General features: G+C 57.5%; 1 protein-coding gene across 1 annotated transcript in view; it reads right to left on the bottom strand.

The window, feature by feature from the left end:
• CAMTA1 (calmodulin binding transcription activator 1) overlaps positions 1-18900 on the bottom strand; it is an 888226-nt gene that overhangs the window by 104707 nt on the left and 764619 nt on the right. The window contains exon 7 of the mRNA XM_065882980.1: positions 4055-4208. Within this exon, the coding sequence (XP_065739052.1) occupies positions 4055-4208 (154 nt within the window). The remainder of the gene's footprint in view (positions 1-4054; positions 4209-18900) is intronic.

Here is an 18900-nt window from a genome sequence, read left to right as displayed (position 1 = left end):
GCACGGACGTCGGCATGGGGGCTCCCCAGCCAGCTCTCCTGCTTTGCCCACCCAGTGCCACTGAGGCCCCGGGACCCCCTGAGCAATGATAGAGGGGCTCCAGTAAGGCAACAAGAGCAGAGCCAAACCCAGAGGTAGCCGGTGGAGCCGCCAGTGGCCTCTGGGCCCAGGGAGGCCTGCGAGGAGGCCCAGGCCTTGCTGGACAATGCAGGGCCACCTGGCCGGCTAGGGCGCTCCAAGCGGAGCCCCAGGGAGTGGGGGACAGCTGGGGAAGGGCTGAGAACACAGCTTAAATCTCATGCCCTCATCCCTCACTCTACATGGAAAAACCTCACCACCTGCTAGCCGGGAAGCGGCTGGCATCCTGTCCCCTCGTGGGCTGCGAAGGAATGGGGCAGGGCAGAAAGCCACGGAGCTCAGAATTGAGGGTCCACTCCAAGGGAACCGGCTCCATCTGACTCCCTGAGGGTGGAGGGCTCGGGCCACTGTGGTTCGGGGCAGCCGAGGATCACTGAGCGAGTTTCCCGCCAGGCTGGCGGGACCGAGGCACAGAGCTTGTCTTGCCCATCATTCTTCCCACTCAAGGTTGACCCGGGAGGAGCGGATCCCACCTGCCCAGCCCCCGCTTGCACTATGGCAGTTCGCCGGGTCCAAAGTGGGTGGTCTTTCAGACCGGCTGCGCTGGAACATACCCTGGAGTTTCCAGGATGAGATGTGCTGACCTTTAGATCATGTTCACTTGAGTTCCATAAACTCCAACCCTCAGACGGACGGGACCCGGGGCGATCATCCTCAGGCCTTGAGCTGAGCTGAGCAATTCTCAGCTGAGGCCTTACAGGAGGCTCCCTAGGCTGCACTTGGCTCTACTCAGCCCTGAAGGACTCACATGCAGAACCCTATTCCCCAAAGGAAGTCAGGAGGGTAGTGCTTAGAAAAGACTACACTTCCCAGACTCCCTTGCCAACGAGGAGTGACCCTATGACCAAATTCTAGCCAATGATATATGAGTGGAAGTGTTGTGTGCCACTTCTGGTCCCCGTCCTTAAAAGGATGAAGTTTGCCCTCCATCTCTTCTTCCCTTCCCTCTGGTTGGAATGCAGTTATGATGGCAGGTGCTGGAGCAGCCATCTTGGGCCACGTAAAGAGGGCAACGCCCTAGGGATGGCAGAGCAACCAGTTGGAAAGAGCCTGGGTGGCTGATCTGGTCCCTGACACTGTGAGGCTGCCCTATCAACCCAGAATTTCTCTGTGAAAGAGAAATAAGCTTTAAGCCACTATTCTTTTTGTCTTCGTCACAGCGGCAGGACCCGTATTCTAAATACCACAGAAGGGACTGCAAAAGACGGGACGCTGTTGCTGGAAATAGACCTGGAATTCCTATCAGAGATCTTAATCTTTTCCCCCTTGTCTTTGTTTGTTTTTAGTCTGGAGGAGGCATCCCTCAGTTTGCAGGTTGAAGGGAAGCCCCCATAGGACTAAAGGGCACCACTGCAAGAATCAAGGTGGGGTTCTTGGAATCAGTCTGGCTCAGAAGTTGGCGTCTGTAGGATCTCCCCACCCCATCGTCAACAGGTGAGGCAAAGGCGGAGAAGCAGAGTCTCCTTCCCCACGGATGAACACAACATTTTGATTAAACCACTGACAACTCTGTTGCGGGGCAGAGAAATTTGGAAACATCAGGAAGTCAACCTGTGAAGTCTTTGAAGGAATGTGATTTATGTGAAAATGTGATGAAGCTAACGTGTTTGGCTCCAGCGCTGGGGTGGCACGCCTGATTGTGGAACCCAATCTGATGCCTTCCTGGCTCCCAGCATAACTCTGCTTTCCCCGAACACGGGTAGCTGGTGCTCTGTGTGTGTTCCAAACCCAGTCGGCATCTAAAGCTTTTATTGGAGCCGTATTTCCTGGGCTGTGTTTCCGGGCTGTGCATGTCTAACCGGAGCTACACACACACACACACACACACACACACACACACCCTGAGTGACTGCACCACGCTGCTCTCGTGTCTGGACACCAGGGACTCAAGTGTGATTAGCTTTATGGGGTGTTTGTTGTAGTTTTACATAATTTCCTTGATGCACTGCAGACTTTTAAAAGGCGTTCCCTCACTTTCCAGAAAGGGAACTAGGGTTCTGAGAGGGTGAGTGATTGGCCTGAGGTCACACAGCGAAGCAGTCACAGAACCAGGTGCGCACCTGCAGCTCCTGGCTGCCCGGACTCGACTGGCCTGGCAGGGTGGTGCCAGTGCCAGCGGTTATCAGAGCCATTGCTCCCACCCAGCCAAGGCTCTGCCAAAGAGGAAGTGTGGGCAGCTCTGGGGGAGGAAACCCAAGGTCAAGTACAAGCCCTGCACATTTAGACACCCCGGAATGGAAGGCATGGGTGGGCGGGGCGGCAGAGCAGACCCAGCACCACTGCCCTGCTCCCCAGTCCCTGGCCTGGCCTTGGAGGGGTGCCACTGGGCAGCTCCGGCTCTCAGGGCCTGGACAGCGGGAGCCTCTGTCAGGTGCTCGGGCCCCTGCGGAGAGGGGATCAAGCTGGGCCCAGCCACGCTTACCCGGCCCCCTCACAGATATTTACAGAGAGCCTTCCACGTGCCAGCATGGTGCGGGGCCCCGAGGAGCGGCAGGTGGCAAAGGATCACGGGAATTAGCTGGGATGTTCCCCAAGTTTCTGGGTGCTCCGCAGAGCTCTGAAGAGGCTTGCGTGTCCTCTTCTGGTTAAGGAGGCTGACTTCATTCTGATGTCTCCCTGGGCGGGGGCGTTGGCGTGGGGTCCACAGGCGGATGAGCTGCGGGCCCACCCAGGAGCTCATGCTCCGTCCTGAGGGTACCAGGTGGCTTCAACAGGGCGGCTCTGGTCAGAGCTGCAGTTGAGGAGGGTTCCACCGGGCACAGCCTGAGCCTGGAAGGCCCTGGGCCTCCTGGCTTTAGTTCCTGGTGGCGGCAGTGAGGCCAAGCTGGCCGGAGCCTCCCCACGGGCACACGGCTCAGAAGGACAGCATGGGGGTGGACTTCAGCCTTGGGGTCCAGCCCCCAGGCGGGCTGGACCATCAGCCTATTGGGGGTCCACTTCCCTACTCAGAACCCTGTCCCTCCCGACCCCATCCCCAACCTTGTGGCTGGTGGGGGGATCCTCCCATCTGAGCACTGAAGGCTTCTCAGGATGAGCTGGTCACCGCAGGTGCCACGTGGCCTCAGCATGGACACTCAGTGACCGGACACTCGCTGCGCCCAGGAAAGGACATTTCAGCTGCTCCCTGGATGTGTTTCCTCCCCGCAGCCCGACTTCCAAGGGGGCCACAGGTTCTGACGGCCGCATTGACCTGCTCCCTGAGGTCTAGTGTGATGACAGGTCTTTGCGCTGAGCCTCAGAGATCAATGTTCTGGAACCCAGGGCCCTGTGCCCTGGACGGCTTTCCCCGGGTCTGTTCTCCCTGAGCGCTCCGCCCAGGCGGCAGGAGATGCCACCGAGAGCCCCCGCCGGCTGCCCATGGAAACCAGGCGCCGGCCATGTCCCGGCTTTGCGGACACGCTCGGTGTTTTGCATTCAGAGCTCTGCTCCTGACAGATGCTCCCGGCAGCGTCACTTTGCTGACAAAATGAAATCCAGCTCAGTTCCCATTACTTGTGTGCCTCCCTGTCTGGGAGCCAAGGGTGCCCCGTGTCCAGGAGCAGATGGGCCAAGGGCAGGAGCCTGGCCAGCCTGGCCAGCCTGGCCGCGGGCCACGGGCCTCTCCCTCCCCGGACTGCCACCGCGCCCCTGTGTGTGGCCTGCAAGACAGAGGTCCCAGGCGCTCTCCACTCTGCTCCCCGCCCACGGGTTTTGTGCTCTGGAACCCACTTTTCTCAGCTGTAACGTGGGCTGATATCTGGGTCCTGGCCGTCGCATAGGGAGCCCCCGAGGACCGGGTGGAATTGGGCAGGGTCCTTGTAAAAGCTAAGTTCACTGTCATCCGAGCAGAATGGGGCTCCCGCCCCCCAATCCCCAGGCCCCGGAGGACCTCTGGCCCTGCCTGGGTGGCCCTGGCCGACCGGCCGCGCCTACTCACACATGGGCTTCAGCTGCCCGATGAGCTCCTCCTTGGTCCATTTCACCCACTCCTTCTTGTCGGTGTTGATGGAGCAGAGGACGGGCCCGCAGGGCTTACCGCAGTCCTCGATGGCCGGGACGTTCAGGTAGTGCACCAGGACGATGTCGGGGTTCTGGGGGGAGAGCACAGACACTGGTAGCATGAGGGTGGTACGGAGCCTGCCCAAGGTCACCCCAGCAGGTACAGACAGGCTGAGCATCTCCACGCCGGGCTTTCTCAACCCGGGCACCACTCACCCTTGGAACCAGATCATTGCCTGCGGTGGGGGACCACCCAGCAGCACCCCGGGCCTCTGGTGAGATGCCATTAAACCCCGCCCCCTCCCCCAGGTCTCTAGACATTGCCTGTTACCCCCCGGGGGCCAAAACTGGCCTCGGTTGAGACCCACTGCTCTACATGTGGGCAGATTCATGTGTAACTAAGGACCACACATGAAGTTAAATGTACATCTAGCCTCATGTCCCAGACCTACGCCCACAGCTGCCCCAGCAGCACCAGCCCCTGCTCCGCTCTTTACACGCACTTCCTCACTGCAGGTCCCTGGACGTCCCTGACAGGTATCACCACCACCCTCTTCTTAAGGGGGAAACGGAGGTCCTAGAGTTCAAGGCACCCGCATCTTTTTTTTTTTTGGCCACCCTGCGTGACATGAGGAACTTCCCTGACCAAGGATCGAACCCGTGTCCCCTGCAGCGGAAGCACAGAGTCTTAACCACTGAACCGCCGGGGAAGTCCAAGGCATCCACTTCTAAGGGCTGGATGCCCCTCTGCCCCTCAGCCTGTGGTCTCCCTGCACAAGCACCTCTAAGCATCGCCCAGGAGGCAGCTGTCACTTGGAACCTCTGGAAAATCTTCCTTGGAAATCTCTCCGGAGCTTATGAATGGAAAGAACTCTCCCCGTGAAGATGGTGAAAGCACGGTTTTGTCCCCAAGTGGTTTTATTGAAATGGGGCAGCCTCTTGCCATCAGATCCAATTCAAGGTGACTGCGTCGCTCTCCACCCAGCACCAGCTCTGATAGCAACACACCACGGGGGCCTCTGTGGGGCAGCAGCTTCACTGCAAAGAGCACAGGCCCTTCTGTGGCTTTCCGTGGCCCCCCAGAGGGTGAGGCTGTTTATTGGGTCTTGTCGGTCCTGACAAAGTTGTTAAAAAAAAAGCAGCCATGTCACTTTATAATGCATCTGAATAAACGCAGAAAAACCTCCTACCCCAATCAGAAAGTATTTCTTGAACCATAAGGAAATGCATAATAATATATCAAGGTGCTGCAGGGAACTCTGGAAAAGCCACTTGGAAGGTCCCATCCTGTGCTATTTGCCAGATACGTCTCCTCTGTTTCTCCCTCCGGATACCCAACCCCGAGTCCTGGGCGGGCGCGAGGACCCCGGCACAGAGGAGCCTGGGTCTGCGGTCACCTTTTAAGATCTGATCAGAGCCAGAGTAATACATGAATATGTGACTCAATCAGTGCGTTAATAAATAAGGACTCGAGACGACTCCATGACCGGTGCAGGAAAGTACACTGGTATAATTTTAAAAGATTTTCAATAAGGGCTGGAACGTAGAGTTTTTTTTCTTGCCAACGCTCAGTTAACCAGGAAATTAAATCAACACGAACAGGAGGTTTCTCGTTAATGGCAGCTTTTCAGGATTGCGGTAATCACGCCCCTTAATAACAATGATAATCCCTGACATCCTCAAGGCACTTTATTCTTTTCAAAGCACTTTCTAGCCATTAGCTCATTTGGTGCTCATGCAAGCTGGGGACATGGGCTGGGCTGGGCAGGGCAGGGCTGGGCAGGGCTGGGCAGGGCAGGGCAGGGCTGGGCGGGGCTGGGCAGGGCGTTTTCTGTCTGCAATGAGGACCCCGAAAGCCCAGTGAAGTTGTGACTTGCCCAAAGCTGTGTGCCTGGCAATGCACAGAGCTGTGGCTGGAAGCCACAGTTCTGACTCTGCTTTCAGGTCCTGCCGAGACATCTGGTGACCTCTTTTTCACCCGGGCTAACTGCCTTCCCATCTCATATATAAATTCGTCCTTGCAATATGCCCAAGAGGCAGGTGGGCTAGGTAGATCTGTCATGCCCGTGGCCTGGATGGGGTAGCCCAGGAGAGGGAGAGCCATCCTCCCTGTGTCCCAGCCCTCTGTTCTTTCTACCGACCAGCACACTGGCCTCCTTGGCCTGGGAGCTCCTGCCTGAGTCTGTGCTTGTCCAGACGGCAGCGTCAGCCACTGAGCAAGACAGAGTAGGGATCAAAGGGATGCAGGGGCCCGCAGGCCACTCAGGGCTTCCTCTGATCACAGCCCCTGGAGCAGATGCCCAGCCCTGCGGGAGGAAGCCAGGATGCCAGATGTCTGGGAAATGAAAGGCCCTTAGCTTCCTGCCCCACTGCCCCACTGAGCGCAGCCTGGGCACCTGGAAAAGCTGTGGGAAGCCAGGGCAGTGGGAGGGCAGGCGGGGGCCTGGGAAGCAAAGGGCACAGAAACCATGCACCGAAACCCCTAGAACTTGAGCTCCTGCCCCACAGTACCCAGACTCTCCTATCTCAGGAAATCCCATTCCTTCCTTCAGGGTCCAGCTCCATTTCTGCATAACCAGCCTCCACCTACTCTTTGAGGACAGGCACAGGCTCGACGCCTCTTCCTCCAGGAAGCCTTTCTGGATACCTCACCCTCTGTACCTCCACCGCAGCAGGGTGGAGACTGGGTAGAGATTGTCTTAATAGTCTGTAAGCTTCCTTCATCTGCTCAAACACAGGGACAGTGCCCGGGAGCTATCACAGCATCTGGCAATGCCTGCTGTTCATCTCTTTTTTGCAGAGTTGAATCTGGCTGACTTTGGATCTTCTATCCGTACTCTTCCCAGACTTGTGCTCAGCTGACACCTGGTTTTGGTTTTCTGTGTCTTCGAAGGGCAGGGCAGCTTCTCTGAACACAGGGTGTTCGTAGGAAGCTAAGAGGCAAGGCTGGTTCTTAACCTTTTCTGGGTCTAAGGCCTCTGAGAATTTGCTGAAAGCTGTGGCTTCTCAACTCCCAGCCCAGAAGAACTCCCCAAGGCGCATCAACGCTGCATTGCAGGAGCGCACAGACCCGGTGGTCTGTGGACCCCACATCTGTAGCCAGGGACTTAGGGATTCAAGATCCACTGTGGCCCCTTTCAACTCAGGGGATGCGCCCAACACGTACATCCCCTTCCCAGGAGCCTCCATCCTGGGCCTTGTGCCTTGATACAATTAGGAGAAGGCCCCAGTCCCTTACGGGATCAAGGAGGCTGGGTTTGGGATTCTTCAGTGCAGAAGCAGCCTGCGTCATGCTTTATATCTTTAACGCAAATTCCATCCCAGGGCCTGGAGCTCCTGAGGCCGAAGCTCCTGAGTTGAACTTTAAATAATGGCTTCCTGGCTTGAGGCTGGTTTTAAGACACAGAGCGATTGAGGTATTTTTGGAAATTGGGGGCACACATCACTTCTTGGCAACGTTGTGATTTTATTCACTGGTTGTACATTTTATTGGGTGTTTCTGGCAGAAATATATATTAGGCGTAGAGTCCCAACGTTTCAGTTTCATGGGGGGCTTATAACATTGTCAGATCCTCAGGGAGTGCGGACCTGTCGGCAGGGAGGGGCGGGCTGGCTCCAGGGGACACGAGGACACCCCCCGCCAGACCCACCCAGACTCTCGGTTCTGGATGGCTGTGGAGCCGGCCTGCCTACCCTCCCCCACCCCCACCCCCGGGCTGACATCCTCTAATGGCTCCCTGGGGTTTACCACCCATGTCAAACTTTGCAGGTCACAGGTCTCATCCAGAGGCTCCTCCCCGGGCTACAGAATGTCCATGAGGATGCAAGAGGCCGTCCCCGTGAGGAGACGGTGGCCTTGGAAATGACCCCCCTGCCATGTGTCCAGGAGGCCTGTCTGGGAGCCCAAGAGGGTGGCTGTGGAGGGGAAGCTGTGGATAAGTGAACGTCTCAGAGAACTTCCGTAACTTTCTGGAAAGAGCCACGGACTAGGAGACCCCCTCCCTCCCTTTTGGTGCCTCAAGTTCTTCACCTGTAAAAGGACACAGGCTGTCCCCCTCCCCTGCCCACCATCAGGCTGCAGCAGGGGCCATGATGGGGCCTTGGCGAGGTGCGAGGTCCCATCCATACAGGGTCCCACTGTTCTAACTCCTAGGTGTCACCAAACCCCGAAACAAACAAAACCCTGGTGTTTCTCCGGAGAGCACGACCGGAGTCGGCTTCTGGCAGGCAGTCTACACACTTACAACACGCACCTTCTTGCTGACAGTCCGTCTGCCCCGACGTTCCTCTTACTGTCGTGACGCCCCTTCCTCCCCAGATCTCGCAGCTGGGCCTTCATACCCCACCCCCCTTAGCACCCTCCGCCAGCTTCACGGCCTTCAGCCCACCACGTTTCCAAGGGTTCCTCGATTTCTCCATCCAGCCCCACCTCCCGGCTCTGCTCCAAGCTCACCTGTCCCACTGCCCATCGATAGCTCTTGTTGGGACCTCAAAATGCCCCCGGCTCACGTGGCCCAGCCTGACGGCTGCTCCCCACAGCTGGCCCACCCCGGGCTCCACCCAATGACCAATGACACCACCTGCCCTCAGCGGCCCAGGTCAAAGCCCTTCTCCTCACTACCTCTCCCTCCAATCCGTCCATCACCAAGCTCTGTCAGTTCTCCCCCTCAGGTAAGCCTGCCCCACCCACTCAGCCCTACGTCCCAGGAGACCACCCAGTCCGGGCCCCTCCCCCGGCATCTCCTCACTTCCTCTCTCCCCTCCCTCCCCATCCCTCTCCCAGCCCCAGCAGGCCTGACTCTCTGATTCTGGCACCGGCTTCCTGGCCCGAGAATGAGCCCCACACTCCTGACATGGTCACAGGGCCCCGCCGTCTGTTTTCCTCTCCAGCCACTCACGCCCCGTTCCTGCCACCCACGTTCCCCGAATCTGCCGCGTGCGTTCTCTCCTGAGCTGTCCTCTCTGGCTGGTGGGCTCTGCGCCACCCGTTGGCGTGAGCATCAATGCCACCTCCTCTTGGACACCGTATTCAGAGACCCCCTCAGACATGGTGCCACCCTGCCCCCGCCCGGGCCCTACTACCTTTGCATCCTTTATTTTCTTTACAGCACCCACGCCCAATTCTCATTTCTGAGCGGTTTCTGCTAGCTTTGGCCTGTTTTCCCACCTAGAAGCGAGAGCTCCGGTGGCCGGGCTCTGTCTTGCTCGGTGGCGGGGGGGTTCCTGGAGCCCAGAGCGGGGCTGGCACACAGGAGATGCTCCGCCCACCTGCCGAGTGCTGAGGTGGGTGACAGCTGAGCTGCCCCAGGGGCGCTGGCCTGGCTGGGGCGGGTGGTATGGGTCCCTGGAGCCCTCTCCCCACCCCAGCTATCCTTCCTGAGGGACAGACGGACTTGCGAGGAGAGGACAAGCGGCCTGGGAGGGGGAGGAATTGTCCCCACCTTGGAAGGGGGCGGTAGCCGCCGAGAGGCCCAGGAGCTCTCAGCCCCTCTGTGCTAGGCTCAGCTGGTCCTCAACCAGCTCCTTCTCAGGTTTTATTGGGAAATGCGAGGTTTGGACTTGCTATCAACGTGGTTCCAGCTGCGGGGCTGCCAGGCAGAGGACCGTGGGCTGTAGCTGCTGGAAGGGCATCTCTGGGGGCCGAGTTAGACTTTGTCTCCTAGGGCATCTTTTCCAGTTGGAGCCTTTCACCTGAGCTGGTGGAACAAATGGGAGCCAGGAGAACAAGCTGGGGACCTTTACCTCCAGCGGCACAGGAGGGGTTGAGAGTGCTCCACAGAGAGAATGCTGGGCTAAAGTTAAACCAGCTCCTTGGCTGCAGGACTTGTCAGAGCCTTGATGGCACCCTGTGCAGGAGGATCTCTTCATGGGCATTTTGTGGGCAGGTTTTCCAAGCCTATGTGACCTTGAACCTGAGCACCTCTTGGGACCCTAGTGTCCTCTGGAACACAGTTTGGGAACCTCTGAGGGAATTCAGAGCCCAGGGAAAGCGCCTCTGGCAGCTGTTGGAAGACAAGGGCCCTTAATGCTTCCTGGGTCCCTTTCCCTGGGGCCCCTCCCTGGCCTGGCCTGAGGCTCGCCGGGCGTTCGAGCTGCTTTCAGGGGACGGCCAGGTTTCTAAGGAAACGCCTGACCGACTGGGCGCACTGTCCCCACAGCCCTTTCCTCCCCAGAGCCCCCTTTCCCAGCAGCTGCGACTATAGTTCTTCCCCAACCCGGGGTGTGGCGTGGGGCTTCCTGTTGGAAAGACTGAGGGGCTCAGGTGAGAGGCCAGGGCGGGGGACTCTGTCTCCCCTTCACGCGTCGGCCGTCCTTCCTGATCTGGGTACCCTGGGCCTCTGGGGTCCCTGCGGGCAGGCCTGGGACCGCGGCTGAGTGCGTAAAGGTGGGGTAGGGACAGGCAGGAGAAGGGCACGGGGGCTGGCGGAGGAGGCAGCGAATTTAACCTTCTTAATGACAGTGACGGGGCTTTCAGGAGGGGATACTGAACAAGAAATCATCCCGCGTCCGCTCCTCCGCCAGGGTTAGCGCTGCTGTGCGGTGTTAGTGCCGGTGCGGTGGCGGAGGGGGCAGTCGGGGCGCCAGTGGCGGCACCTGTGATCCGGCTTAATCCGCAGAAGCTCTTGCAGCAGGCCCTACAGATTTCTAGACCCTGGTGCCCGGGGCGAGGCGGACGCAGCAGGTCGGGGGAGCGGCAGGTGGAGAAGGGCTGCAAGGTGTCTCTCTGACGGCTCCCACAGGCCTATTCCGCACGGCTCCCACGAGGGGGAACCGCACTCAGTCCCCCCAGCCGTGGCAGAACCCGGGCCTGGAGGGCTGGGGCAGGAGGGGGAGGTGGCGGAAGGGTGAGAGAAGGAGAGAGAGAACGAAATAGGCCGAGGCACTCAGCAGAGAGACGTGGGAAGCCCAGGTTGGCGGCAGCCAGGGTGGATGGGGGTGGCACAGAGACTGGGGCGGCAGGGATGCCAAGCTTGCCCCTGGAAGCCCTGACCTCCAGCCTGGAGGAGACGCCCACAGCTCCTGTGGCTTCTGGCTCCGAGGGCTGAGGGTTGAGGTGCAGGAGTGCTCGCGGTGGGCAGACACTTGATCTGGCCGAGCCTTAGCGCCTGCTCTTTAGGATGGGGGAGATGAGTACAAGTGGCCTTAACCTTGCTGGAGAGAGGGGAGGCAGGTAAGGGGCTCCGGAGGCAAGGGCCCTGACCCACAGCCGATCCGAATGGGCGTTCCGTAATCTGTTACCGGTTTGCGATGCAGGTGGGGAGGCGTTCCAGTTCGCGGCGGGGAAGCTGAGCCCTGCGCCTCCTGCAGCTCAAGCCTGCTCCAGGGTTTGTACCACAGACCCTGGAACGGGCTGAAAGTGGCGCGATTTCACCAGAGACTCAAGTGGCCCAGAGCAAGAGGCTTGGGGAGCTCACGTCCTCTCGGCCATGGCCAGCGCCGGGCACCAGGTGGCTGGAGGCCAGGGGTCCTGAAGCCCCAGCCCGGGACCCTACCGTCCGCTGGGAAGGAAGAGGCAGCTTCCCTTTCTGTGGAGTAAGCAGGACAGTGGCTCAAGAAGTGGTTAAAAATGCAAAAAGCTGTTGGTTTTGTTCAAGCAAAATGCAGCTGCAACATCTGTGTGACCTTTGTCTGCAGCTGCGTCAACGCTAAGCGCTCGATAAATCAGGGTGGCGTGGCGCTCCGTTTCTTCTGTGGCTTGGCCATTAATCTCATGCCAGTTCTCATGAAAAATGAAGGAGAGAGGCTGTGCGATCGTGAAAATGTATACATTACCCAGAAAGTCATAATAGCATGTAATAGTGGCCACGCACCTCCCCACTTGCCGCCGGGGGAGGGGGCCGGGTCTGCGCACCACCAGCCCGGGGGGAGGGAGACAAGGAGTAAATCAGCATCGTTTGCGCCGCAAGCCCGTTCTGTGATTGCCTTCATCCTATCAGCATCATTGATGCAGATTCTGAAAACCCCACAGGCCTGATCTTCAGAGGCAGAGCCTTCCCCATGACCGAGAGTGGGCGCCCATAAAACAGGAGTGCAGAGCAGGCAGAAAGAAGGGCAGGATTTATTAGGGAATGAATAAATGATGATACCAGGCAGCTCAGGGCCGGGGGTGTCACCACACTGCAAGGCAGAGAAAAATCCTCCGGCCTGGACTCCAGCTGCCCTGGACGGCCTGGCACCTGTTCGCCGCTCTGGATAAAGGCACGAGGTGGGGCCACTGTGCCCATCAGGTCTCCTGGGGTCTGCCGGCCCCTGCAGCCTGCTGTTCCCCTCCTGGTTCGCTCTTCCCCAGCTGGGGAAACTCAGGTGCTCCCATGACCAAGTCCACGTTTTACCACCATCTCGGGGTGTGTGCCGGGTGCGTCTCAGGCGGCAGGACCGCGCCTGTACCTCCAGCGCGCACCTCCCGCTGGGCGCCTCTGTTTGCAAAGACTGCTTTTGAGTGTCAGCTGGGTGCGGGCCCCCACTTCAAGCCCCATGAAGCATTCCTCATTCACTCCCTTCAACAGCCCACAGAAGCAGGTGCCATTGTTACGTATTTGAGGGATGCAGACTCTCACGCTCAGGGCTCCACAATTCAACCCAGCCCCAAGCCCCAAGCCCCAAGCCCATATCACTGCGCCTGCCCTCCGCTGGGGCCCTGAGGCTCTGAGAGAACTCGCTGGACGGTGGATGGAGGGTTGTGTGCCCAGCCTCGGTGCCCTGGGCATCAGCGGCCCAGTTAGCATCTGTGCCAGAGTGAAAATGGGTCCAGGGAGCCTGTGGGGTGCGGGGAGCTGCTGGGAAGAGGGATGGGGCCGGCCTGTGAGCTCTGCAGGGCAGGGCCAAGGCAGCAGAACCCCTGTCTCCACAGCAAGGGCCTGCGGTGGTCAGGACACCCTCTGTGGTCAGGCAGTGCTGTGGGGTGAAGGCAGGGGTAGCCGCAACTGAGCACCTGGCGACTGGGGGGGCAGACCCAGGTCCCCAAAGTTGGGGCCTGTTGAAGAAGCAAGAAAAGAGAGAAAAGAGGGAGAGTAGGAAGCAAAAGAGGCACCCCGGAGCCCCCAGTAATAGGCAAAACCAGCTGTCAGCACACTTCCTGGGAGCCAGGCCCCCTTCATGGGCTGGGTACCGGATCCCCCGGTCCAGTCCAGCAGGGCAGGGGACACAGACAACCTCCTTGCTCCTTTGCCAGCGCTCAGCAGGGCGGGGGACCTGGCGGGGGGGTGATGCCTGGGAGAGGCTTGGGGGGCTCACACGGGGCTTCCCCTCCTGCTCCAAGTGGGGGCAGAGGCCTGCAGCCCCGGGGGAGCTCCCGTGGCCCCTCGGCCGGGCGGCCCTCATTAAGCCCACGTAAGCACCGGAGGGAGTCGGGGGCCGGCAGCCCTTCCCCGCTTCGGAGGGAGGCTGGAAGACTTAATTAGTTAATGTGGATAAAGTGGTCTGAAGATGAAAAACCCTGGGTGACTGCTCAGTGCTACTGCTGCCGCCACCGCTGTTACACAATTACCAGAATTTTCCAGTCATGGGAATATAGTTAAACAATTTCCACCTGGTGTGGGCTTCCGGGAACCCTGCCGGCTTAGGGGCTGGCCTGCTCTGTCCTCTTTAACCCACAGGTGATGTAGGAAAAACACACTAATTGTGGGAAATCACGCCTGTCACTGTCCCGGCCACCTGGGGACGGCTGAAGTAAAGAAGAATGTGCCACTCGCCCCGAGCAGATCAAGACGCTCGGGCTCAAAGAGAAGCCCAGGATGCCGTCCATCCAGACATCCTGGAAGCCTCTGAGCAAGTTCTATCCAAAGGCCCCTGGAAGATTAAGCCATCCTGGAGGATGCCGCTGGGGAGGACGTTTAATTGTGCAGGGGGACCCCGCTGCACCCCCGTACCTGTGGGGCGGGATGTGTGGTCACATTTTTGGATGGACAGATGGAAGCCAGGAGATTCACACTGGCTCAGGGCCAGGACTTGCCTTACTTAAAGTCATCCTGCATGATCTGGGGGGAGAAATGCCCAATAAAATCTCCACGTTTGCAGATGACGCTAAACTGTCCCGGGTGATGAAGCGCTGAGTCATTTGCGATGGGTCACGAGAGGATCTATTTAGTGGATGCAAAGTGACAGATGGAGCCCAGTGTGGGCAAAGCGCAGGGCAGTGTGCTCAGGGAGAGTAAAACAAATTGCCTGTGGGGGCTGGTGGGGCTGAGCTGCCACCCATCAACTCAGGAAGACCCCTGGGGTTTCTGGAAGCCACTGTCCAGAGTCGTTGCTGGGACCAGGAAGGACGAAGCCCGGAGAGTCTGACACGAGGGCTCTTTATCAGGAGCCTTGATTTGGGGCCGCGAATGCACGGGAGAGGGGAGCCTCGCTCCAGGAGGGATGGATGGCCATGGGAAAAAGAGATACGGATTTTTCTGGTCAGAAAGACAAAAGCCGAGGGGAAATGTGACTCAAAGTCTCTCAGGTCAGAAAAAGGAGAAGAAGGTGAACGGGTGTGTTTTTTTCTCCAGCTCCCTGAATACTAAGAATATGGGTCCCCCCCTGGAGCTCAGGGACTCATTTGTGGCACAAACTCTGCACAGCGGGCAGGTAACCTAGGAGACTCATTACCCCCAGGGAGAAATGGGCTGAAAAACAGAAATCGATTTTTTGTTTTTTAATGGGCGACATTAGTTCCTGGATGGCTGACCTGTAAGGAGTTACGGAAGGAGGTCAGGATATCGGGGGTCATCTCTCCCTGGGACCCAGTGGCTGGAGGTACCATGATGCTCAGTGCCTCCACGGGGGTGGATCCAGGCTGGGAGTGGCAGCCGGGGTGTTAACTGCCTGCTGCTTCCTGCTCGCCAGGCACTGGCCAGGGACGTGGGCCACTGTCGCCCTGCAGTTGGCAAACCTGAGCCTGGATGAGGTTCCTTTTCTGTCTCCTGCGTCGTCTGCTCTCACCTTGAATTCCTTTTTGGCATATTAGAAATCACTGCAAGAGTTGCTCCAACCAACCCTGGGATAAGAAGCCTTGGGCCTTTCTCTGGGATGTAGAGCTCGAGGGAAGGAATCGTGCTCAGGGTGGGCAGCCCGGGCCCAGCAGGATGGAGCGTGGGACAGCTAGGCATTGGGTGATCAGCTGTCAGAGGGCTGCACTCCCCCTCTTCTGACCCCCTTTCCTCTCCCAGGAGCCAAATCTACAGGCTACATGACCCCCCCTCACTAGCCTTACAGAGGCCCTGTTTATGGCTTAGACTGGCCATGTCCTCCTGGGAGGCTGGAAGCCAAGCCCACGGCCGGCCCCTCCCTGCCCCATTAGGCAGTGGGTCAACCCCATCAGAAGACAGTGGCCCCAAGCAGTCATCCAGGCGTCTCCAGAGTGACGGACGTACTCTGGAGCCCCTCATGTCCGTCTGCTCCTCACAATGGCTCTGGAGGAAGATGAGCACATGCCACCATCCCCATCGGCCCCATGAGCCCCCTCTGACTGAGAGGTGCCCTGTGATCTGCCACCTGGCTAATGGGTGGCAGAGCCGAATGTGGCTCTGGTGCGTTTGGTGCCCTCACGGTAAGAGCATCCAAGTGTTCTTTAGGGAGCAAGCCACCCCTCCCTGACTCAGTCCGGGGATGGATCATGTGACTCAGGCTGGCCAATCGGAGCCCTGCATTCTCTGGGCCATGGGGATTGGCCATGAGTCCCGACCAGAGGCAATCAGAGCTAATGGCTGGACCTGGCTGGAGCCCCTGGGGGGCAGGGATGCCGTTTCCTGCTGGACCCGAACCTGAGATGATGAAGTCTAGAGTTCCTGGAAGCCATCTCTTGCCAGCACATGGAGTCCAAGAAGGAAGCCCCGTGGAGGAGGCAGAGCCCAGGGGAAGAGACCGTAAGCCTCCATGCCATTGACCGAGCCCCTCGATCCAGACATGCCTGAAGCCAGTCCACCTCAAGACTCTTCAGTAACTTGAGCACCCAAATTTCCTCTTATCCTGAAGCCAGTTCAAGCTGAATTTTCTGTTGCATCAACAAAGAGATCTAACTCCTCAACAGACCATATGTCTTCCTTTTGCTAAGTCACTGCTCTCGCCACTACACGATTCAGACTGTCCTCTAGTTACAAGAACCACCATCACTATGGTTACTGAGAGCTACCAGTTATTCAGCACCTGTATATTCCGGTGCTGGGTGCTAAGTGCTTCACAGGCTTAGCACACGGAACCTGCACAAAGTCACACTGGGGATCACCATTTCTGCTTTACACGTCAGGGACACGAAGGGAGAATTAAGTGGCCCACCAACCACCCCCCACCTTGAGCCCAGGTCTGTCTGAAGCTAAAAGTGACGGTGAGGGAGAGTGGTCCAGAGTTGTGCTCTGGAGACCACTGCCTGGGTTTGAGTCTGGGTTCTGTTACTTCCCAGCCATGAGCCTTAGGCAAGCACATCTCAGTGCTTCAGTTTTCTCACCTCGAAAATGGACAGAATAATAATACCTACTGCACGAATTTGTTGTGGAGGCTAAATAAATAAAGCATTTGAACAGTGCCTGACACATGGTAAACCTTCAAAACTGCCGAGTATTCTCATGACCGACTTCTCAAACCAGTGTTACTTTGTCTCACAATATTGCTACAGATAATGTTTCCCTAAGATTTTGGGGGACTTGTATGTGGACCAAAACCAAATTGATTCAGACATTGCTTGTTTGAGAAGTATAATTCTTAGACAGGAGCCCATCGGGGCAAAGGTAAGGAATTCTTTTCAAATGTTGGAGAAGCATCTTTTCTTTTCTTTTCTTTTTTTTTTTTTTTTAATTTATTTTATATTCATTTTTGGCTGTGTTGGGTCTTTGTTGCTGCGCACGGGCTTTCTCTAGTTGTGGCGAGAGGAGGCTAATTTTCATTGCAGTGCGTGGGCTTCTCATCGCGGTGGCTTCTCTCGTTGTGGAGCACTGGCTCTAGGCACACGGGCTTCAGTAGCTGTGGCACGTGGGCTCAGTAGTTGTTGCTCGCAGGCTCTAGAGCGCTGGCTCGGTAGTTGTGGCGCATGGGCTTAGTTGCTCCGAGGCATGTAGGATCTTCCCGGACCAGGGCTCGAACCCGTGTCCCCTGCATCGGCAGGCGGATTCTTAACCACTGCGCCACCAGGGAAGTCCCGAGAAGCATCTTTATCTCCAGTGGATGCTCAGGCCATTGGAGGGTTTGAATGAGCTAACACCAGTCATTCTTGTCCAGACAACAGGATCCGAGACAATTCTCGGCTATCTTCCAAGTGCCAGAAGAAAACAAAACCACATTTCTCCAAAAAAATTTTGTAATTTAAGTGTCCATGAATTCAAAGAGCTACCCACCCCACCCCCATCCTGCCACGTCGCCGGAATGTGCAGGATTCTCCTGGGCCACTGGGGACATTTCCGGTCCTCAGCCAGGTGATTCAGGTGTCAGATGACTGGCAGGTCTTCGAGGCACCCAGGTCTTTCAAACTCTTCTCTAATCATCACCGATCACCTCCTCATCAGGACACTTTACGTATTTTAATTTGTGCAGGAAAGATCCTCAAGCATCCTGCAAATCCCAGGATTTGAACTGAACTCGTCTGCATTTTCCTCTCGGAACAGAGGATGATCGAGTTGGGAGGAAACTTTGGGATCATCCAGGCCGACTTCTCCACCCACTTCCATTTCCAGCTGGGAAAACTGAGCCAAGAGACGCTGTGGCTTGTCTAGTGTCTCCCAGTGGACAGGGGACACTCCCCTACCCCCCACCCTCTGCTGGCATCCTAGCTCTGCCCCTTCCTGGGGTTCGGAACCACCTGAAGCCAATGGTTGTACCACCCTTGCTTCACAGAGAGGATGTGCAGAAGGCCAGAGCCGGTTCTGTTCACCCACGTGGCACTCACAGTGAGGCTGGCTTCCCGGTGGTTGTCCTTCTTTGCAACCTTGACTGTGAACAGGCTCTCAGGATCCTCAGTGGGCTGGAACGTGGCCCCGTCCTTATTCTTTAGAGCTCGTGCTTTCCGTTCAGCATCTTCCCGGTGCTAGCGATGGTGGGGCAGGTACACTAAGCAGGAAAGTCTGGGAGGCTGGGACATGTGCCACCCTCCCCCTGTTCTGGGGGAGCATCTGGGGAGCCCCTCCGCTAAATCCTATTAAAGACATAAACCCCAAAGCTCTCCCTTGACTGACAAATAGGCCGACTGTGGAGGCAGCAGAAAATGAATTGTGCCCGACCCATAGAGCGTCTATAGGATTTTTACGCTCTGACAACTGTAACGGTGAGATTCCGGCAATTGTTTTAGAAGGAATCATGATTATATTGGGCAGTATGTTTTTTTAATGTGTTCCCCAGTTCCTCTCTAACACTTTGGTAGGACAAGATAAAGTGTAATCATTGAAGTAATTGTGGCACTCAACAGTTTATGTCTTGAAAGAGTGACCGGGGGTTAACAAAGCCATGGCAGGACGAGGTTTGGATTTGAAATTACAGTTTTTCTTTTTGTTACTTTCTTTTTAAATCCTTCTTTATCTTCCTTCCTTCTCCATTGGCTCCTGGAGCTCGCTGATAACCTGTAAGCCTCCTCGGGTAATAATGGGACCTGCTGTGCTAATGACACAGGCAAATCAGCGGCCACCTCTTCTGCAGAGCTGCTGCAGTGGGGCCGCCCCTGCCCCAGAGCCCGTGCCCTTACAGGCAACGCTGGCTTGTCCCCCAAACCAGCGAGGCTCGACATCCCGGGTCCCAACACCGATCAAGACCTGATCTCTGGCGCCACGTCCCGAAACCGCCGGCTGCCGCCAAGAGGCTGGGCTGCCTGATGCCGGCCCCTCG

This window comes from Phocoena phocoena, chromosome 1, assembly GCF_963924675.1.
Source record: "Phocoena phocoena chromosome 1, mPhoPho1.1, whole genome shotgun sequence".
NCBI lineage: Eukaryota > Metazoa > Chordata > Mammalia > Artiodactyla > Phocoenidae > Phocoena > Phocoena phocoena.
This window is presented reverse-complemented; position numbering and strand designations above follow the sequence as displayed.